We start from the raw sequence: 25,221 nt of genomic DNA on the forward strand, positions 1-25,221 counted from the left end.
TAACCTCAGATAATATCACTGCTGAAGTGATTTTATTCACACTGCCTCAGCAACCATAGAGGAACATGAACAATACAACAGGTTACAGGAGGGAGGATAATGAGTAATGGTAAAATAAACATAAACACAGTACTTCGGCCTTCACACTGAACATGAGATACTTACCTCCCTCACATTTTGTTTTCCTAAAATTTCCTTTCTCAAATAGACTCTTGTTTATGTCATATAGTAAAAGCCAGTTGCTACACTCATAGTGGTGAAACATAGCCTGAAGATCTGACAGAAAGACTTTCAGTAACTTTTTACTAAAGCCAAGCACAGGCTGCTGAACTGCTCACATCCACCAGGAACACTGGCAAGCCCCAGCCTGACCTTCAGCCCAGCTGTTTCCCACCACAGCAAGCCAAGTAGGAACCAGTGATGGACGTAGTCTGCAAAGTTCATTCCTGTTCATCCAAAAATAAAAACCAGAGGTGCTGGCTGTTCCCTCCATTTTGTAGTGTCATGCAACTTCTCTGTGAGGAACTGAAGTCCTTGTTGCAAAGTCTCACCTCATTCCCATAGGCAGAAAATCTTGGTATTCACTTCACTGAAGACAAATCTCAATGAAAAGGACTTACAACGAATTTTTTTCCCTTGATATGATGCCTAGATAATATCTATGAATGACATTCTGACACTATTAAGTTGTTAGGACTCTGTGATGTCATTCACAGCTTTTTATCAAAACTGCTTATTAGAATAAGGCAAGAAATGTCACCTGCATTTGTCTCTAGCCCACCAACTGATGGCTCTTCTCTTACTGGAAAATTTAAGTTAAAGATTAGCTGGATTTTGTGCGGCTCCTTATAGAAGATTAGAAATACCAGTGAGATTCTCCAGCATGTGATAATCATCTTCTCTTCAATGCATTTTTTAAAAATACCCAATTATTGCCATAATTACATTACTCCCTGAATTAGGAGCTGGTACTTAATTACCATGTTTCACTAGTGCTTGTACATCCTTACATCTGCAATGCAGACATATTACTTATAATTAACTTTGCAGTAGGTCCGGTATCAAAGATTCACCTCTCTCACTCAATTTTACAAGTCAAAAATTGCCTAATGCTTGATAAATAATGCAGACCTTGTTTACTCCATGCTGTGTGCAATTTTATGCTGGAATTACAAGACTTCTGCCAAAGACATCCCTGATTCTCAGGCTCTGAGACAGTAACTGGTACCTCACATTCACCCCCTTTTTGCACCAATTAAAACCTGCAGGTACACTAATGTTGTCATCTGGAATCTAGCTGGTACATCAGAGGTACTTTTTACCAAATGTGTGCTATTAATAAAATTGGCCATCAGGGGAATTGTGAATGCTCCATTTGCTGTTACAATGCTCTCAAGGCCTTCCAAGTATTTTACTAGTGCAAGACCAGACAATAAATTTTTACCTTTAAAGTAAACACAGGTTGTCATAAAAACTTAACACGCAGTTGGAAATACAACTTTCTCACTCGCTTGACGTGTATTTTAAACAGGCAAATTGTATCTTCAGGATCATCTGAGATTTAAAGGCCAGACATGACTGTTAAGGTCATGTACATTCTCCTGTTGAACACAGATGACAGAATCTCTCTTTATTTCTCTTGAAAAGCACTCTAGCTCAGAGAGAAAACAGGTTTTAAAAAAGGACAACAAATTAATGACACTCGCCAATCTTGAGATAGGTAGCAATAAACAAGAGACACTGATGTCATTAGAAAAATATGCATTAGTTTAAAAGCTGATATTTCACTCATAGTTCCAGAGAAGGAAAACTCCACCAAATTTTCTAGTGATTATCTAGCCTCAGTACAAAACCATGAGACAATGGATTAAAAGTGCCTATAGTAATAGGCACGGATCAGAAGTTCCCCAAACTTCTTGTTCTAATTGTTTGGGGATTTCTTCCTCCACACTCTACTAAATGATGGGACTACAGTAGGCATCATGGCACTATATGCAGGGCAATGTATCTACTTTTATGGGTAGTAAACACCATATAAAGGCATCTCTCAGCAATACTGGCTGAACCAGAATTCAGAAGACTGACTCCTAACAGAACCTCTACCAGAGAAATGTCAAATCTCTTCATTTTTTATTTAGCTTTAAAGGTCACTTCTCATTTAAGACTCAACAGTAGTGCCACTAAAACTGTACTAGATTTTGGATAACTCTTTAATCATTGAAAGAACTATTCTTTTGCAGCATATTTTATAGCTTAAAAGACTTAACATTGAAACAGGAGAGCACCCAACACTTAGGTGCAGAGAGGTTTCTATTCAAAAGAAACACAGCCCTGACAAAGTTTACTTTGGTCCCAAGTCCTCCACATCTAAAAAGGTGTTGTGTCTGAGTAGAATGCCTAAAGCAATTAAGGGATTAGTGTGTCTTTAGAGCACAACCTTATTTTGCAAATAGCAGCCAGGAGCTGTACATTGCTAAGTGGAGACTCTTAAGAGGAGTCTTCTTTTTCCCCAGGTATGATGAAGACAGTACTACCATCTACATGGATTTGGGCAGACAGGTAGTCCTAACAAGGCAGTGAGGCAATGAGCCCATGGCATCCTTTAACATGGCATGCACCTCCTACCACCTGTGGAGGTGCAATGCTTCTACCAGACCCTTGTTCTGCATACAGGAAAGAGAAAGAACATTCCCACTATGCTCCTAGGAGGTGTTTGCAGGGCGTATGTAAAAATACCTATCGCCATCCAGCCCTATATAACACTGGGTGTCAGTTTTACAGAAATAAATCAATAAAATGATACTTGAAGATGCCTTTAAATAGTTTGCTCATTTTAACAGTCATTGAACTGAACAGAAAAAAAGTTAACAAACAACTGAATTTTTAACAACTTTCTTCAGCCAGAGATGACCATAAATTTTACAATGAACAGTGTGCACCTGGGAGGGAATTCTGTTTTCATAACATGCAAAACTGATTAAGTGGCAGCACTTTTGCTGAACATTTTGAACATTTGCATTCCTCACAGGGAAACATATTGTCTAACACTCTCAAACTTTTATTTCACCATTAAGCATGTACAGAATTGAATAAGGCAAAAAAACCCAAACAAACATAAGTTTCAATAAACATAGCAGACTGTAAAATTAATATAGACAAATGCAGTATTAAGTCAATTATGACTTAACAAATGCAGCATGAAAAACACAAGATTTTATTAACTTCATGGACTCGAAGATTTTTTTTTTTTTTTTTTGTAAGGGGGTGTGGGACAGGACTGCCACCAGAAATGGAAAATTAATTCAAAATGCAGTCCTCTTACCAATTAGTGTCTGGGCCATGCAAGAGAGGATAGATTTGCCTATTTTTCCTCCCAAAATGGAATTCTGTAAATGTCACTCATGAATACAGGAAGTCTTCTTGAAACTCTGGATAGCCCTTCTTATACTGCAACTGCAGACAGGGCGGCCTGGGGGTAGGAGGAGAGAGCCCATCTGCTTATATCCTCTACCTGCTGATTTGTCAGCACCCATGCTAAAACACACTTGAATACACCTAAGCTGGGTCACCAACAACTGTACTCCTAAATAACCAGGCAGGACTCATCTACATTTTGGACATGGTTCTGTTCTGTTGCAGATATTGAACTGATCTGTAGGAAGACATTGAATTGATCTGAACACACTCAGAAAGACTTAAGATCTCCAACAGATTTTACAGCTAATTGTTTTCACATGAGGTAACTCAGATCAGAGTTGACCACCTAACTTCCGAACACCCAGATTAGAACTGGATGTTAGCTACACATCTGTTCAATTTTTTTAATTCAGTGAACTGAATAAATTACAATCCTGCTATCCCATTTTAGAGCATTACCAGCTTTACCCTGCTTACCCTGGTGGCTCCAGTAAAGCCTCCAGGGGGCTAAAGCAGGAAGGACAGACTCTAAACCATCCATGAAATGTTGTAATATTTTGTTGAAATGAAAGCTTTAGTGTTTACAGGACAGAAAAGGTCTTCATTTTCTGCAGGATTCCACAGCTGCCAAGATGTCTTGCAAAATGCTGTTTCTGTTTTCTTTACTAACCTAGAGAAAGGAAAATTAAAACTGATGTAATTTCATGAATAGCTTCTATACCAGTGTTTACTTCAAAAACAAATCAAAGCAAAAATTCTAATGCATTTCTTTTTCAGTGCAGGAATGTTGAGTGTCAAACACCTGCCTTCTTCTGCTACTGAGAACACAGTATGCTAAACCCACAAAAGCCCCAGTTGAATATTTAGTGATCTTTTGATTTAATTGCCTGTGGTATTTTGCAGTATTATTCAGGGCTTGAGTAACTAACAAGAATCACTCAAAGAACCAGCATGCACTTTTGTCATTACTAGAAATCCTTTTCAACTACCAAATTTAACTTTCCTAATATAAAGTGGAGTGCTTATGCCTTCATTACTTGAAAGGGGTGTATTTATTAAGATGACAGACCTAGTCAAAAACATCTGCAAAGAAAAAAAAATTAAAACAGCCTTAGCAGCATAACTCTGTACTCTGAGAAACCTTATTCCTACAGGAAAGAAACACCCTGGAAAATAAATAAAACTATTTGAGAAAGCTGGGGTGTTTTGTAGCACACTGAGATATGCCTTTGGCTGACCAGTCCATGGGAATGCTGGGCTTTAAGTCCAGCATATGTGAATACAGATGACTGTAAACTGCCAAGCAAGTGCTCGTGCTTGCTAGTCAGCTCAGCTCCCAGGGGCACAGAGCTGGGGGCTGTGTGTGTGTAAATTATCCCTTCCTGACAGACTGGGTCTTGATCCAGAGCCCTGTGACCCACAGCGCCATGCATTACTCACTCAAACAAAACCTGGGGAGGTGACTGGGGTTGTAAAGGAGTAACAAGCAACTGTGAAGCATCAGGAAAAGCTTCATTTTAAAAAGTCTAAGGAATTTTCCCCATGTTCAGATCCCTGCAGAGAGGGCAGGAAGAAATCAGACAAAGACATGTGAGCAGAAAAAATAAGTAAGGGCATTCATACAAAGTTGTAGAAAAGCTGTTTGACGAGGAAAGAGACACAACACCATGCACAGCATAAAACCAGCAAGGTTCCACTGCACTCCCTGCATCTGTATTTAGGATGTGAGCACAAGTATTTGTACCCATTCCAGTATTACAGTCAATAATGAACAGGAGAAAGTACTACTATTATTATTGTTGTTGTTGTTGTTAAATAGGTGACAGTTCTATCTGAAGAATTTGGCCCAAGGATCTACCACTATTTACAGTCACACACATCCTATCCAAGTGCTGTAAACCAACACTGTAAAACCTACAGACAGTGGTCTCACCTACCACTGAATTCAAGACAGCAGATCAACATGGGACTAATGAAAAACTGACACTGAAAAAAAAAAAGCGAGGGGGAAGAGTAATGAAAAGGAAGGAATGTCTGAAAATGTCACTGTTTTTACTGAAAATCAGTCCAAGCTTTATGAGAAAACCCCACAAAAACAAAGAGAGCAAGACAACAAAGAATGCTCTTCAGTAAGGCTATTGGGACCCCAAGGTAAACAATACACAGCACACATGAGCCAAACCTTAAATCTCACAGCAAGTGTACTGATATCCTGACTTTCAAAGGACCTTCTGCACATTTGATAGCTCTTCCCACTCCCTCCCAGCCAACAAAAACAATACTACATTTTATCTATCCTTTTTCCATACCTACATGCCAGAAGTCCAGTGAGAGCAGCAGAGAGAAAGCGCCAAGCGCTAGGAAATTTTCACAACTGTTTTACAAAGGCTGTTTGATAGATATAAGTCTCCTCTTAAGATCTGGAGACATTCTGTGCAGGCAGCTTTCCCAGAGAGAACAAATCTCCCAGTATCTGTACTGAATGTACAAACAGATGGGTGTGTTTTTAGAAAGGAGTTGAAAATAACTGTAGATGCCGACATCTACAACAGCTTATATTAAGCATTTATGTAATTTGGAGGAAATTGCCACCTAGACTCCAAGCAGGCAACTATAGAGGACAAAAGCTTTCTTCCTCTAACTGTTAAAAACACCATCAAGGAAACCACTCGTATACAATCTGTTCAAATGGAACCTTTTCTTCTCCCTATCCATTTCACTGTTTTCTTTCTTAATAGGCATATGCAACTAATGGGTTTCAAGCAAGCAAAATTAATAGATGGGAAAATAGGAGAAAAATTAGTATCTGCCAGCTGCTAAGGATAAACTGATCCTATTCATGCTACCATGTCTGCAAAACTACACAGACACAGGCAGTGCAAAAAGAGCCTCTGTAGTTTCACTGGAAAGTTTAGTTCTCAGCAAAATGGAACTGGGTAACAATAGAAACAAATGTGTTAAATATCAGAGCTCCTATCGTTAAGTGCCCTAAACATAATAAATTAAACATTTGGGACTAAATGCTGAATTGCTTTTAGGGCATCTGGGCCCACTTACACCAACAAAATATGCTTTCAAGACAGAAGGGACTGTAAAACACCAAACAGCTGTTCTCTCATCAGAACTGTCCTTGTGACACTAGGAGCAGGATGAAAAAACTGAGATGAACTATTTGAATGCAGCCTAACGCCATATTAAGTGACAAAGCAGGCAGAATGTTTTCGAAGTTAGCCACCTACTTCTGTACACTTCCAGGCTTCATCCAAGTTAGTAAGAAATTACTGACTATGAGCTATTTGGACACTCCAGGTTTCCCCATGCCACAGCCCTTGAAGAAAACAGCTGGTGACCCAGTATCCACTTCAGCTACTAACACCTCTGACTCCCCACGGGCAGGTTCTGCTCCTGCACACATTTGAACCAGCTGGGAAAGAGCATGTAGTGTGTCACTGGAGCAAGAGAGACAGATGCTCTCCTGCACAAGACTTCAGCTTAGCAGGTCTGTGACACCTGGGAATGACTGCAGTCTGTCACACATTTCACGTCCATGCTTTTGGTTAATGGATTCACCAGACATGTCTATTTAATTAAAGAATTCTGCATGTCTTAATCTCCGCAGCATGAACAGGATGGGTCATTGTTTTAGTAAAGATCTTTTAGCTAGATAAAACACTACTCCATCAAAATTTACAGAAAGACTTTTGCTGGCTGGAGTCAGTACTTGAGAGAAAGATTTATCAGCAGACTGATACAGCTGAAAACCCAGGGCTGAGTAGCCCATGCCCTCTGAATATCACCTGATAAAAAAAGAGACAGTAGAAGCCTCAAAAGCTTCCTTGAAAAGCCAAATGCTGTCTTCTAGCCCCGTTTCCTCTCACAAGAGGACCCAATGTATGTACCATGTCCTGCCATGACTGCAGCCTAAGCACTGAATGACTGGTACTTCCAGCAAGGCTTCTCCATCCTCTCTTCCCCAGTCCTACCCCTGTAAAGCTGCTCATACAAAATTCACATTTATGTGCATTTCTGTTTAACAGCCTGACTACAAACACACATCAGCTCGGTAGTGGAAAAACCTGGGGGTTTACCTCTGAAAGTAATGAAGGGAGTTGAATGTTTATGCAAGGAAAGGAATAATCTCTCATCTTTGCTCCTACAGTTGCTTTAGCATTTACTTCAATATTTAATATAAAAACAGAAACTGAAAATGTCGATGGGACTCTCAATTAAAGTAAAGCTGAGGAACTTTGAGCACTGCAGGTTTTTAAGCCAGCTTTGAATAGGAAACAACATAAACCTAAGGAGTGAGAGGTGCCTTTGTTTTTGTGAAGCATCAAGGACACTTACTGATGTTAAGGAAACCTCACACATACACTCCCCTAGGAACAAGCTAAGTTTTGCTGTGGGAAGTTTTTCAGAACCGCCCTGTAATTGATCAGAAATGTATTCTGAGGCCCTAATATTCTGAAAATTATGCCTGTAAAAGTAACATAATGAATTCCAAAATTGGTTCACTGACTGCAGAGAAAGTACACTCCATTTACAACTGTCTTTCTTCTATAAATCATTCCTGCAAACTCCACTGCTGCTTTTTTTTTTTTCCTTGAATATGACTACTAGTAATGTTTCTGCAAGCCAGTCTGGAAAAAAAAAAAAGAAAAGGTTAAAAATCTGACTGTATTTTAGAAGATTTAACTCTTAGGAATAATGAATACCTATACAGTAATAATACTACAACAAAGAAACCTTTTAAAACAACTATAGCATTACTTCTGCAGCCCCTCACAAGCAAAGCCACCTGTGTGAGACGGCTACAGTTAGTGCCAAATGGGATTTTTTTTAATAAGGTGAACACCTGCCCATTAAGAATAAAATGGAAACTAAAAAACTTATTTCATGCAAGCTACCCACAGCTATCAATTGGCAGTAACAGTTTTTAAACAGAGCCAAATCTAAACAAGTAACCTAGAACAGAAGGCTCTTTAAAGATATTAAATATTACTCACATTGAACACTTTAACATCTTTTCTATTTCTTATTTCTTCAACAAGATCCAGTGGTTTTCCCTTAGGTATTGGAATAGTTCCAAGCACCACAGTCCCTGAGCCAGCCAGCGTTTGATGAACAGCTTGAATAAAAGCGTGGCTGAAGAGTTCCATTTTACCAATCTCATCTATGACACAAATTCTTTTCTCTGTGTCACCACCATGGTTTACCTGTAGAAAAGAGCATCTGTAAACAGCAAAACTTATAACAAGCAACAGACATAATCTCTATGCTGACAGAAGAAATACCTCCAAAAGAAACAAATTCAACTGTAATACTGGGGAAAGCAGGAAGTCAAAGGTACTGCTGGTAAATGACAGACTTATAAATCTGTCATTTCATTTTTAGGACAGATTTTTGGAAGGATGGAAACAACCATACAGTATAAATACCAACTACAATAGGAAATATCCTTAACATCAGATTTTCTTTGAAGCAGAATTCTCACAATGGTCTCATATGAGCTACCTGACAATTAAGAACTGCACTTTTACAAGCAGCTCTCAATCATTCTGAGGGTCAGCAATTTTTAAAAACTTTACTCTTCCCACTAAATTATGCATGTAGTGATTACATTTGATTATGTGATCAGTAGTCACACAAAACAGGTATCTAAAAGAAGGCTTCCATTAAATCTAGATTTGGAAGTTTCTCCTCTGGTAGTTGGGATGATGGAGCATCTCACTCAGAGCTACTGACTGTCTTCAAAGGTGTCTGGATAATAACCAAGCCATCTGCAAGGGTCTCTCACATTAGAACAGATACATATTGAGATATACCTTATTCTGTAGTCCTAGCCACTGGATAGTAGGAGAGACACAGTTAACCACATTTGAGGCTTCTTTGTTTTTTCCATGAAGTGAATGCTGTGCCAAACAGTGCCATGCTGCAGGCAGTTGGAGCAGCAGGGTGAAAACAAGGGTGATTGCTATTGAGGGAAAGGCACTCAACTGTACTGCCTTCAACTGTACTGCCTACCCTACTTTGCTAAAAGTGACTGAGAACTGTACTCCATTATTTGTAGAAGTGGGGAGAAAATCAACTCAATTCAAAACTACTATAGATCCATGAATATGTACCAATACAAGCCATACAGCACAGAAACTAAAAAAAAAAAAAAAAAAAAAAAAAAGATCGAAACATATTCCTTATGAAGGCAAAGCATTTGCTTCTGGGAAAGTGAAAGAACTGTTTAACATGCATCCTAAAATCCTTTCAAGCTAGGTCCCTACTGAGTAGCTGTTTTATCTAAAAATCCTTTAATAGATCAGTGAGCCAAAAAGCCAATACTAGTCACTAGGTCACATCTTGAGGAAGAGAGTATTTTGCTTTGAAAAAAAACCTGATAAAAACTATCTCTCCTGCCTGATAAAAGCTTGCAGAATCAGAGAGATTTTCCACTGCAGGATCTAGCCCATTCTCACTAGAGTGAAAAAAGCCTTAAGAGCTGAATCTGTCCTCAAGTATAAATGGGCATGTGTCCATTCTGTGCTGCTCTCTCATCAAACCAGAACATACCTCTGATGCTCCTACCCTCATTCTTTATTTGTCTCTCCTTGTTTCAGTTCTCTCATCTTCCTCACTCTCCTCTTCCACACTGGGCCATCTTCACGTGTGACCACATGCCCACAAAACTGATAAACAACACTTTCTATGAGCATGGGCACATTCACTGTGTGACTCTGCTGGCCCCAGTTCTTCTCTACACTTTCTTGTAATTGCAGAAAGCTATATAAATAATGGAAAAAATTCAACACTGCTAACACTTTTCTAGGAACATCTCTCCTGGATTTCAGTGGTAAAAGGATTCCAAGTACAGAAACTGGCCTAATGAATTATTTTTAAATAAACTATCTTTCTATTTACTAACATCGTAAATATGGCTACAGTGGAATTTAACATATAAAAGTTGTCCCATTTTTTAATTACTTCCCTTCTCCCTTGCCCCAACATCCTTGCTTTCCTACTCTCAGATTTCAATGTTCTTTGACAAAAACAAGAATCATATCCTCAATCTCATTTTTGCTCCTTGGACCTCTTTGGGCTTTTTGTTTTAAGTTCACAAAAAAAACCTCCTTCTTTCTTGTCCCCTTGAGCATTGGCAGTGTAGAAAAATCACAACAGGATTTTTTTAGTAGTACAGTTCAGCAGCTGCTGCACACTGTGGTATGTTATTGCCGAAATCAAATCTGTTCTTGGTGAATTTTGGAGATGGGAAAGGTTGGAGTGAGAGAAAGGAAGGAGAAGAAAAAAAGCAGTGACAGAATATTAGCAAAAGGATAGTGTGGGAAGTCTTGACACAGCCAGAGCACTCCTTGTGCAGCAGGCTAAATCCCAAATAATCAGGCTGGTATTATCACTCTGCAGGTATTTATACAATGGTAATCAAAAAGACTCACTGGATTCAAGAAACAAATGCTTCTACTCTCAGAAGATGGAAATCAGAGGAAGAGGGGGGGAAAAAAGTCTGTAAAGAAGAGCAACAGCAAAAACCTTTTTCTTCAGTGATTCCATCCAGTGCATTTTGTTTGCTTTCCAGTGTGAGACAGTGACATAGGAAGAAATTTCCTACCTGCTGCCTCTTCAGGTCAAGGAGGTCCTGCTCACAGGACTGCAATCTCTCCAACACCACAATAATGACAAGAGAACTAGCCAGATTTGCCCCTCCAGCTTCCTGACCCTGACTTACATCAGAATTAGCAATACCCAAGAAACAGGCCATTAATTAGTATCAAAAACTAGCTGTGTAAAAGGGCCTTCCAATAACACTGACTATCATAAAGCATACATTTATCAGCAGCTTTCATAGAATACTCACATTTCTCAGCATAGGTAGAACCAACTGCTCAAATGAAACAAGGTCTACAGCATATTGTCCAACCCGGTATTCACGTCTTGAGGCAGAAGAATCAGAACTGGGACTGAAAAAGAGATACACAATTCCTTCAAAGTACTGAGTTTAGTGAGAATTCACTGCAGTCATTTCAAGTGAATTTATAAGAAGTTATCCAAATAAATCAAATCCCCTTAATTCTTCCTATGAAGGAAGGGAAAGAAATTCTAAACCATGCAGTATGTCATACTGCAGATAGTTTGCTGTCAGAAAATAAATATACCATATGCTCCCCTCACAACTATGCAGGCTCAAATTTCAACAGTGTATAGAGGACAATGGCATTTAAAAGTCAGCATGTATATTTACATTGAAATCAAAATTCATGCCTGCAGTTTAGATCTTTGAATTTTGTTATGTGACACTACAGACAGCATCAGAGCGGTATCACCTCAGTATGGGCTGCAAAACCCTTTATCTTGGAAAAATATTCACTTTGCATGTGCTGTACCACACTGTGCTAGGTGCACCTTCATTATTAACAGAGTGCAAATTATTTTCACATCTACTCTGTGTGAATGAGATGCTAAGGTCACAGTGGACATAGACCAAGTTTTGCACTAAGTATGAAAAGCTAAGTCTAGTGAATCAGGAGAGAGTGTGAGGCACTCTGCACTTCAGAGGCCCCTTCTGGGGCTCTGAAACGCGTTTTTTCTTAACATTCAGATGAGTTTTGTGGACCAGTCAAATGTTCTTTAAAACAATGCTATATGCAATTTCCCTTTTCATTTTCCACTTCTGTCACCATAACTGAGCTAGCGGAAACACAAAAATCTTTCTCCCTGCCCACAATAAGCTACTTAACTGCATCCCAAAGGGACTAAGCCTCATAGCAAAAGGCTCAGCAATGTTTCCCCTATCTGGTTTAAAATTGCCAGTAAGGGAGAACAGAACACCCCTGCCCAGCACATTTTCAGTATTTCACTGTGCAACAGACACTGCCTACATATACAATATAGGTATCAGCTAGGACACAAAACCAAGCAAAGAACTTCAACCTGAAAGCCAAGTGTGCTGGAAATCACCTTCTGGAGGAGCATTAAATCTCAGGTCCAAAGGACTGGAGCAGACACATAAAACAATAAGCTGCTTACAGTTATTAACACTTCAGTACCTGACTCTAGATAAAGGTCCTCGGTTTCCAGACAGAGTGACAACATCAAATCCTGTTCTCCTGCCACCTTCTCTAACTTCCTGTGTGTAAAATCCATCAATAGGAACACCTGAGGATTTTAGAGCTTGAGTGACTTTCTGGATCAAAGTAGTCTTTCCAACCCCTAAAAATAAAGAATGGAAAAAAAGCACACAGCATTAATCTTCTCCTGCACTAAAAGCCCATTTTTTTAAATGCCACAGTTTAATGATTCAGTTCAGTGGGAACATTGATTACTTTTGAAGGTTGCAAATTACTTTTTCCACATGGTAGGAAAGAACAGAAGTATCTTTTAACATGCATGCTGCACTGACACTGTAAAGCTTCACAACAGAATGGTACAAATATCCCAGGCTACCAATGCATTTGTTAGCTTAGATGATGCATGAGCAGGCCACAAAACTTACCACAAGGCAGATGGCACAAAACTGATATCCAAGCTTGCTGGAAGACTGACGGATGAATCTCCCTTTCTACCACTGATATTCACTACTTTTAAGATCAGAACTAAGTTCAGCCCCTTTTTAGATCAAAAGGTCAAAGCTGACTGCTATTACCAGATGCCTGGTAATAGGACACACTTCTTCCATTGATGTCGTAGAAATCAGAAGCACTTAATGTCCCTGAGATACCAAGTCCTTACAAAGTCCCAACAACTGAAAAATGTTTCTTCTGGTAACTGAATCAAGAGACATTTTGACTAGATACAGAGAAAAGCTTGTTTATAGTGAGGTCAATGAAGCCATGAATTAGGTTGCCCAGAGGGGCTGTGCAATCTTCACATACTTTTAACGTTTTCAAGACATGACTGGATAAAACCTGAAGCAACCTGGTTGGGCCTGATAGCTGATACTCCTTTAAACTTCCCCAAGTCCCTTTTTACATGAATTATCTTCTGACCCTATAATTTCATTTTCTTACCCTTAGACAGGTCTTTAAAACTCTCTCCTTGCACAATGTGATGCACCTTTTACAATGTGAACACTGGCCACGTTCCAGACATACTTTCAGTTTTTCTCCTATGCCACTGTACAAGTACATCCCTCAATGATCTCCTTTTAAACTCACCTTTACTGCCTCTCTTTTATTTACTGCTATCGCTTCATTTTCAACCACTACTTTAAAAAATTCAGATGACAGAAAATAATCCTGCAGAATAAACCTTCAAATTCTTGGAGATAAGGAACACAGACCAAACATGAGATGCCTAAAGATGACAAAAGAAATCATTTCAACATGCACACACCAAATTTCTAACTTAGACTTTAAGCAGATTTAGGAACTGCTTTCCTAACAATCAATACCAGTGACAAAATATTTGTGGCTTCAAAGGCATGTAGTCAAATGCTTAAGCAAACTTCTCAAATTTGAAAAAAAGGGCTTTCTGGCAGCTGAACAACAAAAAAAAAGACAAATGTGGCACCCTCAATTATCCAACATCTTTTCAAGGCCTTGTCTCTTGTAAGTGAATTTTGCTAAGTGAATTTGCTATCTCTAATTTTTTTACTTTCATTCAGTAACCTCCCAAACAAGCTAGAGTGATTCAAACTAAGTTTAAAGAAGCTTGAAGTTAGGCATTTAGCTAATCAAAACAGTACATCCAATTTCAGGTAAATGAAAAGAGACAAGACCTAAGCAGCTCTAACCTCTGTATCTCCTGAAAGGCTGCCTTTATTCAAGTGGTTGGAAAGACAGTATGAAGTGGGTGGAAGGTATTCCTATCTCAGCCCAACAGCAGCATTTTAAATCAATTCCAGTGAAGACAGGCATCCTCAAGATGTTCATAAAAAGGAGAATTAGGCCCACCGCTTTACTCCCACAGCACAAAGGAAAGCTCTACAATCATAATAACAGATTAATTTCTTTATCAACCATAGAGTCTGACCCTCATACTATGTCCCACTCAGCCTCCACAATAACCAGATTCCCTTACCATGACAAGCTACTTCACTGCTTCAATCAAGGCCTGCCCATCCGGGACACCAGTTATTACCCACACCTGCACTTCACTGAGGCTGGAAGTGCTAAATCACCGCAATTAGGTTACAGGAAAGATGAGCTCTCAGAAATTATTAATCGCTGCAGTTTATATTGAAGCAGGCAGGATTAGTTGCCCGGGAGGTGTTTTATTTTCCCCCAACACTGAACTCCAGGGCAGAAGCCAGGGACAAAGCAGCAGCACCTGGAAAAGTGCATGCCGTGGAGGACTGGATGGAAAAGTAAAGTGGCACTTCATTAGGAACAAACGAATTAGAGCAACAGCTCGGATCTCGACACGTTGGGGCGGGGGGGGGGTGGTTCCGGGCCCACAGCCGCGGAACCTCGGGCAGTGCCGGGCCCAGCTGCAGCTGGAGGCGCTCCCGGGGCTTCCTCGGAGCCCAGGGCTCGGCAGCAGCTGCCTTCCCCCGGCTCTAAGCGCCTCACAGCCCCGCCGGCACCGCGGAGGGCCGGGCTGGGCGGGGTCAAGCCAGGCCAAGCCAGGCCGAGCCAGGCCAGGCCGTATTCCACGGCATCCCCTCGGCCGCGCCACCGCCCCTGCCCGGCTCCCCGGGCTCCTCCCGCCCCCATTACCTGGGGGTCCCGTGAGAAACACGTGCTTGGACATGATGCGCTCCCCACTCCGCCCTCACCCCCACTCGGCGCTCCGCTCCGCCCCCAGCCCCGCTCCGCCCGGGAGGGCGGTGCCCCCCAAGGCTTCGGGCACGACGGGCCCTGCCGGGCCTGAGGCCGCCTCGGAGGCGGGGCCAGGCAGGTGCTGCTGCTGTGGTGTATATGAGAAGATGGTCACAAGTTAAGGTTAGGGGAGAGGGGAAAAAAAGCAATTAGTTTCCTAGTTGAGGGCCAGCGTCTTCTTTATCCAGTTAGCTGAACCTGTCACATGTCTGAGTTATTTTAATACAATAATGGAATGTTAAGGTGTGGGAATAGACCTTAAAGATCAGTCCCAAGCCTCCCTGCCATGGACACGGAACACCTCCCACTAGACCAGGTTGCTCAAGGCTTCATCCAGCCCGACCTTGAACACTGCCAGAGTTGGGGCATCCACAACCACCCTGGGCAACATGTTCCAGTGCCTCACCACCCTCACAGTGAAAAAAATATTTTTAATATCTAACCTAAATTTTCCCTCTTTCAGTTTTTACCCATTACTGTTTGTCCTATCACTACGTTTCTGACAAAGAATCTATCTCTGGCATCACTGGAAGGTTGCTGTAGGTCTCCACACAACCTTCTCCAAGCCGAACACACACAACTTTTTCAGCCTGCCTTGGTAGGGAAGGTGCTCCAGTCATTTTACCAGCTTTGTGGCCTGTTCTGGACTTGTTCCATTAGTTCTATGATCTTCTTATGGTGTGGACACCAGAACTGTACCAGAGGAGACCCCTCCAGATGGAGTCTCACAAATGCAGAGATATAATAATAAACTCTCCCTAGAGCTTTTTGCCTGTTTCAAATAAGCAATGTACTCCAGGGTGTAGCAAACAGGCAAATTAAAAGATAAATGGTTTGTCTGATACCTCGATGCAGACAGCAAATGTAACTAGGGGGGTTGATATACAACCAGGGGATTGTTACAAAGCTAAGCAAATTGAGAAGGTCCAGCAGGTTTAACAAAGATGCTGATAGACATCTGCATCCCAAAATGCCATAGGCATGTGGCCTCCTTATTTGTTTAGGCTTTCCTGATGGGGTGCAGTAAGGGAGCAGGGAAAAGGATTTTTTTATGGGGGACTATGGTGCACAGGCTTCTGTCTGGGTGAAGTGATGCCTGAGCACCAAGAAATACTGATTCCTGCCTGACCATAAGCACCAAAGTGGTTACCCAAAAATACTGGGCTATGAAAGGGATACATTCCAATTTCTGTTCGCTTCACTAGAATGGATCACTTCAGGTTCAGCCCATCATTGTCAGGCTTTCATTTTAAGTAATTTCTCAAGGAGTTAAAGGTTTTTCATCATTTTCCAAAGATAATGTGTATCCTTGTCAGCCAGAGGAAATGTGCATGTCAGCAGGTAGAGTGCATCTCACAGTAGATGGGTATTTCCATAAATTGAACAAAATATCTTTGACCACTCTTCCCTGTATTATTTTATATTCTTAGAAGGAGTGTCTGCATGCGGAACATGTTTCATGCTTAAATACTTAATTAGAAAAATTTGACAACTCTGGCATGACTCTTGGGAGGTCGGAGGGTCAAGAAGTAACAAAGACATCTTCCCTTGTCATCTAAAATGAAAACTGTATTTTCATAGTTTACATTCCAGTACTTTGTTCTGGTGGCTTTTTAGAATCAATAAAATAGTGATGTTAACTTATAGCTTATTTGTCAGGCATCTTTAATCTAACGAGAGAACTGCAGAAAAGAACTGCATATTTGAATGGACTATTAACACAAGAACAACACTTGATAACTGGCTACTTCACCCTTGCTCTGAACTTCCTGTGCAGAGCTTACCGTGATTGATTTTACAGGTAGGTTTTCTGTATAATATTAAACTAAATCAGTCTGTTGGCTGGTCTCTCAGGCAGGCCAAATAAAGAGACACAGACAATGTTGTTTTGTTCATGTTGAGTTTTACTAGGTTTTACAAATCAACCCTTTCTTTTTCAGAAGTGCATGTGGAGAATTTTAAGGCTATCACTACTGTTTGACAGAACCCTTGTTTTCTGGTATTCAAAGAACTCTTTCATCCCATTTTCCAAAACAGGACTCTCAGAGTTATTTCACTGTGTGGTTAAGTCCTTTCTCTTGCAAACAGATGTGTAAGCAAAGTAGTTGCAGCACCAGGGTATAAATTAGTTAGCATTTCACTTTGGTTTCCATTGTAATTTCTACTATAAAATGTTTTCTCTTTCTGAATGCTCTGTCTAGGTTGCAGGCATTTAAAAGCATGAAAGGTATGAAGGTATGAAAGGTATGCCAGTTGTGCTTTTGAAGAGTTTTGCTGTTAAAGAGGACTTTATGTTTGCTACATTAACTGGAATTTTTATGCATATTTTGTCCAAGATTTACTATTTAAGGTTGTTCCCTTTGATATATTTATTCTATAATCAGTGACTGCATAGAAGATGCAGGTTGTTCAAGAAGTACGAGTTGCAGGGCACAAGTTGTTTTCTCTGTAGCTGTATGCTGGAACCAGTAGTGTTTGGAGTCAGCCTGTGTGCTTTCCTGATCCTGCAGGGATTTTTGCATTCTTGGATAGAGATGGTTAGCTGAAATAAGTAGAAGGAGCACATACCCTAGCAGTGTAGATAACTCTAAAAGAAAATAGGTAAAGGGATTTTGTTCCTTCCAGGATGAGGACAGAAGAACAAAGCTTTTCCTCTTCCAGTACAGGTAACTTAATTAGTAGTAATTTATTCCTAAAAAGTTTCCAGTTCAAAATATTTTCCTGACCAAGTACCTATACTCTTTTTTTGCTAAGTGAGGGTGAGTAAAATTCAATTCTTGCTGAATTGAATTGTGTGATTGGGCAAGGCCATGAAAGAAGTATTTAAAAAAGACCCCCTCTGCAGTTCCAGGGGCAGGGTGTGATTCTGAGCGATCTGTGGAGACCTTGGAAGGAGCTGTCAATCATTTTTATGAACTGTTACCTAAGGCTGGGGAAGCTTGCATTTATTGCTGGATGTTGACTAAAAAAAATGGATAGAGTCCTAGACCTTTATGTTGAATGGGATAAAATTAATTAACTGCAAGTTTCCAGACCAGTGACTAAGAAAAGAGGCCATTTATGATATTTATGGTATTCCCTAGAGTAGAAGCTGGAAGGAATGAGAGTGTAATCTACCATCTCTGACCTGCCTCAGTAGGCAGGAGTTCACATTTCAGCACTCTGCCTTGGGGTAGGCACAGTACCTCATTACAGTTTCAGCCTGTGGTTTATCTGGTGTTAGGTTTTGGAGATTTTCCACTGATGGGAGAGAGAATGGTCAAGTTAGAACCCTTTTCTTTCTCTCCAGTAGAACTTGTCTTCTTGATTCACAATACCTCAAGTCGGTATAGCATTTTGCTTGCATCAGGAGAGGGAGGTATGCTTTCTAAAAAAATAACACTTTGTATTAGAGAGTTCCTTATTTTGTCCTTGTTCTTCCCTGCAGATAATTCTTCTGCTTGCAGATAGTGGGTCTGGCTGTATACCACTGGCCATCTAATCATATTAGTGATTGTATTTCAGAGTTGACTTCCGTTTGGCCTGTCGAGCAATCATGGCATCAGCAGGTGTCTGAGAGAAAGCACTGAGCATCTACAGCCTGACCATCTTTAATCTTAAACTTCACAAAGAGATAAGCCATTAGCTACATGCAGATCTCCCTCTAGACGAAAATTATGATCCTCCTTCTATCAGAGATTTACCTATAGAACTTTTTTGTGTGGGTTATGCAGTAGAAATCCTTTATGTTCATTCTATCAATGGTTGTGTTCCCGAAAACAGAAAAAAATTCTGAAAGTATTTCCTGAAAAGAGAAATAAATAATAGAAATAAATATATCAAATGCTATAAATAAATATATGGTAGTTGGTGAGTATTTGTGAAATTGAATTTACCATTGTAAAGCAACAGAGAGCAACCGACATTCAAAGAATGTAGTCCTCTGTCTCTCCCAGTACAGCATGTTGAACCTTCTGGGCAATTGCAGACAGAGGGGAAAAAGTAAAAATCCAGTAAGTTGCTGTACATTTTTAAAAATGTACATGTCTGGATATAAGAGGAGGACCCTTTTAATGAGTTATGCAGCATAAACAGAATCCTTTTTAGGCAGGAGAAAAGTCACGTAGAGCTCAATCCATAGCACAAATCCATAGGAAGCCAGTTTCATTGTTTCCATTCTCAATGAAATATCTTGCTGGTTTGCTCTTCTGGACTGCCACCTCCTACTTCTTGCAAAAGATAAAGAGTCTCCCTGAAACTGCATGACATTTTGTATGGTATTCTTACAGTTTTACTAGAAATAGCAAGATGGATTGACTTAGAAAAAAAAGTGCAGCTTAGTTTGTTATGGGATGATAAAACCAGATTTACAGTGATAATCTGTTATTTTGACAGGGATACTGATCTGAAAATTTCAAATTTCAACTGAATTCTGTCAGGAATACTCTGTAATTGAGTAAGAACATTGCAAAAGAGAATAAATTTAATTGTATTGCTAAATATTTCATTGCTGTTTTTTAAGGTGTAACAGTTTTGTCAAGCAAATGTCATTCTTGTGGTTGTTGATTTAAATAGGCAGGAACATAAGTGAATTTCTATACTACTTTGAGTGACAGTTGGCAGAGTACAAACTGCTTTACTAAAAAGCGCACTAGGCAGTAGTTCCTACAAGACAGTTCAGAGAAACCTTAGGTTGAAGTGAATTCAAAAATCACAAGAAAGTGAAGCAAGTAACCTCCCATTAGGGCTGAGAGAATACAAGGAAAAGCTAAGCCAGTTTGACAAGCTGTAGATATAAATGTATTTAGAAGAATATAGTTTTCAGATTTCTACACCTCAGAGATGCTCCTTTTTCGGGTAACAGCTTTTATACCTAAAGGATACAGTGGTGAGTGCGGCGTTCTCTCTTCCTCCCCGGTCCAGGGCAGCTCCGACGCCCTCCGGCGCCGCCTCCCCCCGGAATTCCGGGTTGGCTGCTTCTCTCCCACGTGCCACTGGCATCGGCACGCGGGTCAGGGTCTGCCAGGTTCTGTCACCCGCGCTACGGGATCCGAGGTAAAGAGGGAAGAAATGTCCAAATCACCCAAGAGGAAGGCAGGAAGGCTTTATGGTCGCTGAGAGCTGCAGTGGGGGTAGCGACCCGCACCTCCCACTCCACGTGGGGGAAATGGCGGCAGGACCTGGGAGGGAGTGAGATGATATATGGGATGTGATAGGGAGTGCAGACGCCGCCTCCCAATCCATGTGGGTGACGCGATGATGACATAGGACAGCGACCAACCAGAGAACCCCGCAGGGGCGGGCACCGAGCCTCGGGCTGAGTGGGATTGTGGGGATGGGGCGGCAGGCACGGGGTTTCCCGGGGCTGGATGGGGGAGTGGTTACAGGAGCAGCAGAGGGGAAAGGCCCAACGGCAGGCAGCCTGGGGCCAGAAACCGCAGGGGGGGGAACGACACGGGGGAAGCGCGGGGGTACACAGGACTCGGCTAGCTAACACAAATAAGAACCCCTAAAACCCAATCCCAGGATGGAACAGGTGAGCCCTGCAGTACACAGAGAGACAAGTGTAAGGATGTTTCAGGAAGGCCTTCATGTCTTTGCACCTACATGGAAGAGGGCAAATATGGAGTGATCATGTAGGCTGTTAGTAGTTGCTGAGTCTGGTAGCTTGTGAGAGGAAAGTCTGCTCTAGCTACATGCTTCCTCATTCAGCTGGTAGTGAGACTGAGCACATAGTCCCAGCAGACACACAGCTACACACAGTGTACCTATTGCATACACAAGTGATTGGCCATGCAGATCAACACAACAGAAAACACAGCATAAACAATAGCAATGGATTCACCCTCCCTGGCTGATCAGCGTGAAAGCCCTTTAATAGAAAATGTGCATACCTGTATGTATATTGTCATGGCTTAGGAATGGTACTCCCACTGAGGCTCTCCAAACCACACTGCTGCTCTCTCTCACTCCCCTGTGTCCCCCCCACCTTCTTGCTGCAGCAAGATGGAGGTGAGAATTGGAGGCACAAAAGGGAAAGGTCATGGATTGAGATAAGAACTGTTTACTGGAAACAGCAGTGAGATAAGAAAACAAACAGTAACAGCACCAGTAACAAAAGTATACAGAAAGAGAGAATGATTCACATGCAGAAATGTTCACCACAGATCCTGGGACAATGAACAATAGGGGAGAGTTTCCCCACCATGTTTTTTCAACAGGAAGGCACCCCCTCTCCCCAGAAGAGCAAGAGTTCCTTTCCTGTGGCCTGAGGTGAGGTGGTACAGAATAACATCAGGGTCCTGGCCATGCTCCCTCAGCCACATCCCTCCTGGGTACTTCAAAAATTAACCCTATCCTGCCCAAAACCAGCAATATATATAAATACATACACACACAAACACATATATATACACACAATATGGATTCGTTTAGATCCATTTAATGCAACATGAACAGGACAGCCAGAGGATCAGCCCAGCCAGCATGGGTTATGAAAGGCAGCTCCTACTTGACCAACCTGATCTACTCCTGTGACCAAGTGACCCACTTACTGAATGAGGAAAAGGCTATAGATGTTGTCTACCTAGACTTCAGTAAAGCCTTTGATACCATCTTCCACGGCACTCTCACTGAGAAAGTGGCTTCCCACTGTGTGTGTGGATTGGTATTCTCCTTGCTGGGTAGAAGATTAACTGGATGGCCATGTGGGTGTTGGTCTCTTCTCCCAGGCAACAAGTGATAGAACAGGAGGAAATAGCCTCAAGTTGCACTAGGGGAAGTTTAGGTTGGATATTTGGAAAAATTTCTTCACAGAAAGAGTTGTCAAGCATTGGAACAGACTGCCCAGGGAAGTGGTGGAGTCATCACATACAAAAAACATGGTTATGGCATTTGAGGACATGTTGTTTTAATGGTGAACAAGGTAGTAGTGCTAGGTTGGTGGTTGGACTTAATTTAAAAGTCTGTTCCAACCTTAACAATTCTATGAAGCTGAAAATTGCAATTCAGTTTTTCTTCTATTCTGAATAATTTAGCATCAGTTGCAATCTTTGTCACTCTTCTCGATATAATTTGTGATGAAGTTGAATAAAATAGCCCTTAGAGTGGATGCAGATGGATATCTGGTGATGAACTTCATCATTATGAAAAATGTCCATTTGCCCCTACATTTTCTTTCTTGTATTTTATACAGTTATTTATCCATAGTAAGATTATTCCATGGCAGTTTGGCTCTTCAAAGGCCTTAGGTGAGTGGCCTTTCAAAGGCCTATTGGAAACCCAAATGAACTTTTTCATTTGGATGATTTATTTCCATATGCTCTAATAAAATCTAGGAGATCTGTGAAATATGACTAATTTCTTGCCAGGATCAGATACCACATTCTTGCAGTAAGTCCCCTGACATGGATATGTTAATAGATTAATTCTTGCAGACAATGAGGAAAAAGCAAGTTATATGCCTGGTGCATCAGCTTCAAGAATTTAATTTCTCAGACACTTAGCATCCCATTTGTTTTTTTAAATTAGTTATTACTTTCAAAAGTTATTAAGTCTGAAGAAATAGAGAGACAGCATAACTACAAAATCTAATTTCCCTAAAACAGAAAGTTTCCAAATTTTCCAGCCTTATTCACACCAGTGATACCTTGAAATTACTTCAAGTTAGATTTTATTATCCAGTAAAATACTAATCAGCATAAATGAAGCTGTCAGAAAGCTACATAAAAAACTGCCATAAATAGTTCTCTTGTTCTTTTGTATATTCAGTTTGGATTAAAGCTTTTGGTCATTCAGGGTCAGTAGAGACCATTATGGCTATGTACTCATATCTGTGTTTTATCAGATGCCAGGAAATAGTAGCCATTTATTCTGTGTGAAGTCTAATGCATTGTGGTCATTTGATGGTCCAAGTGGGATGCTGAGGAATCTACCAACACATTTCAATAAAATAGCCCAGGAGGTTATTACCTTCATTTAAAATTTGCATTTATCTTTCTGGTCAGATTTTTCTAGCTTTGGATTTCAGCCAGTGAATCTTGTAATGTCTTTGTCTGTTCTAGAAATTGGACACTGTTCTACTAAACTGGTACTATGTGTACTTATATTTGTGCCACTGTCAAAAAAATGCTTGTACATTTCTTTTGTTGCATCCTCCTTCTCACTGTGGTGTTAAAAGGGACATCCTGTACCCCTGTGCTTATTGTAACACTTTCCCAAGAAAATTAGGTCTCTGGTAGTTACTTTTCTATTTCTTCTCTTTCTACCAAGAAAAGTACAAGGGAAAGAAATTTGCCAGCTGAATAAATTCCTCCTAGTGCCACCTATGTTTTTGCTCTGACACGAGGAGGAAAGTCACAGGGAGTAAACAAACAGTCTCTCCTGTGCTAAAATCTATACAATCTCTGGCATGGCTGCCAATCATGTATTGCTTGATGTAAAAAACAAAACCCTATTTCAGCATGAGCAGTTAATGTTATTGATATTGCTGAATAGCCAATTCAGCTCAATATTACTGGAAAAAACATAATTTGAGCAATCAGATGGATGAAATTAATTTTTTAAATGATAAAACCATCTTCATGGCTAGCATTTTCTTTAGTTATCATTTTTTTGTCATTTTTTTTTAGTGTAGCTACATTTGTGATGTTACGGGTAATGTAGTTAAGTTTAATTTCTCTTATAAACCCTTGTAGAGGGCTGTGTATAATTCTGTTTGTGTCATTACGAATTCTGATTCATCAGTTTAGATTGTTGTTCTGAAGTCTTGGTTGCTGGAAACAGTGATTTTCCTCCTTGCCAGGAACTGATTCTTTTTTTTCTCCCCAGAAGAAAAGCTTGTTATTTACTTGTTCATAGTATGTGCTTTGTCTGCCTGACTGATATTTGGAGTCCATTTGTAGCTTAGGTGTTTTTCAAATAAAAGTCTTCCATAAGTGAAGCAAGTAGATCAACACCAAGTGAGTAGATTTAGCAAGGCAATGCATTTAACATTTAAAATATAATAAAGGGTGGATCTCTGCCTCATGACGTAGAATCAGAGGTTGGCTATCATTCTGCAAGCACTTAGGTTTTATTCAGCCTTGCCACTGTTATGTGTTCATGAACCAGCGATGTCATGGCCTGTTCCTAGGGGTGGTGGAAGGCTCCTTCCTTTTAATTGAATTTGAAAATACCTGCTTTTGTGCTAGGAAACTTCTCCCCATTTATTATTTTTCCTATTCCATTGTGGGGGAAGTTAGTGTTAATCTTGAATTAAGTCTAATTATTGGAAATTAAATTTTGGAAAGTGGCATCTAAAGATCACCTCAGCATTTTGGTGTTGAAAGGAGAGCTGACTGATCTGACTTGTTGAGTTAATGGGAGATTATGTGACAAAGTATCTTTCTTAATTTGGGAGACCATGAGAGGAAGAAAACATGGAGGGAAACAGTTAAGGCTCATTAAGATACTCTTTTTCCCCTCAATCATAAGTCTCTTTACCAACAAATTAAAACATCAGACTGGTGTTGTGCTGAATGAATAACAAGAACCATTCTTTCTGTGCTCTTTTCCTAAGTTCCCAACCTGAACTGAAGGGCAGCACCTTTATAGGTAGGTTGGTTGCTGTGGTGGTGCATAATTTTCATATTACCTTTCTTTTTTTCTTCCTTTTTTTTAGGACTCAGCAGCTGACTTTGCTCCTGTTATCTCTATGGGCAATCCTGTTCTTTTCCACCTTTATGGGAGAAAACAGCTTATATAAGTAGAGATGAAGGGACCAAGACACAAACTGAATTAAAGAGGGTAGTTGAACCTAGTGAGAATTATCCAAATGTATTTAAAATACAAATGTTATTCTATACATGCTTTTTGTTCATGTTATTTGATTTTAAATCCTTCTTGTTTTACATTGCGTAGCAGTTACCAACCTTTTAATGTAACTTACCTGGAGACAGCATTGTCAAGTTCAGCTTAATGGTTGCTAATGTTTTAGAGAGCAGCTTGAGTATACATTGAGAGAAACTAAGGGAGAGCCAAAAAGTCCAATGGGGATTTAAAAACAAATTGGATGACTTAT

General features: G+C 40.4%; 1 protein-coding gene and 1 long non-coding RNA gene across 5 annotated transcripts; one reads left to right on the plus strand and one right to left on the minus strand.

The window, feature by feature from the left end:
- Window positions 1-1,744: 1,744 nt before the first annotated feature.
- NTPCR (nucleoside-triphosphatase, cancer-related) lies at window positions 1,745-15,182 on the minus strand. Of its 3 annotated transcripts, XR_008436101.1 has the most exons (6): window positions 15,081-15,164; window positions 12,471-12,633; window positions 11,282-11,384; window positions 8,424-8,633; window positions 7,937-8,057; window positions 3,958-4,087 (listed from the first exon to the last, which is right to left on the minus strand). XR_008436101.1 is itself a non-coding variant. In XM_053972348.1 (5 exons), the coding sequence occupies exons 1-5, from the start codon at window positions 15,112-15,114 to the stop codon at window positions 4,019-4,021; spliced, it is 579 nt and encodes a 192-aa protein (XP_053828323.1). In that variant the 5' UTR covers window positions 15,115-15,182; the 3' UTR covers window positions 1,745-4,018. The 3 variants fall into 3 exon arrangements, 2 of the variants coding, with proteins under 2 accessions (XP_053828323.1, XP_053828324.1); XM_053972348.1 differs by lacking the exon at window positions 7,937-8,057 and having other exon boundaries at window positions 1,745-4,087; window positions 15,081-15,182; XM_053972349.1 differs by lacking the exons at window positions 7,937-8,057; window positions 8,424-8,633 and having other exon boundaries at window positions 1,745-4,087.
- A 36-nt stretch (window positions 15,183-15,218) lies between these two features.
- On the plus strand, window positions 15,219-25,007 carry LOC128804532 (uncharacterized). Of its 2 annotated transcripts, none has more exons than XR_008436103.1 (3): window positions 15,219-15,305; window positions 20,090-20,216; window positions 24,823-25,007. It is a non-coding gene; the product is annotated as an uncharacterized LOC128804532 (long non-coding RNA). The 2 variants fall into 2 exon arrangements; XR_008436102.1 differs by lacking the exon at window positions 15,219-15,305 and adding an exon at window positions 16,846-16,983 and having other exon boundaries at window positions 20,085-20,216.
- Window positions 25,008-25,221: the final 214 nt, after the last annotated feature.

Source organism: Vidua macroura, chromosome 3, assembly GCF_024509145.1.
Source record: "Vidua macroura isolate BioBank_ID:100142 chromosome 3, ASM2450914v1, whole genome shotgun sequence".
NCBI classification, from domain to species: domain Eukaryota; kingdom Metazoa; phylum Chordata; class Aves; order Passeriformes; family Viduidae; genus Vidua; species Vidua macroura.

Excerpts from the sequence above, each read along its gene's own strand:
- NTPCR (XM_053972348.1), bottom strand. The coding sequence starts at position 15,114 with ATGTCCAAGCACGTGTTTCTCACGGGACCCCCAG. Across the intron at positions 12,634-15,080 it reads GTTTCTCACGGGACCCCCAG|GGGTTGGAAAGACTACTTTG; the intron begins GTAATGGGGGCG and ends CTTTATTTTTAG. Across the intron at positions 4,088-8,423 it reads AAGATGTTAAAGTGTTCAAT|GTTAGTAAAGAAAACAGAAA; the intron begins GTGAGTAATATT and ends TCCTTTCTCTAG.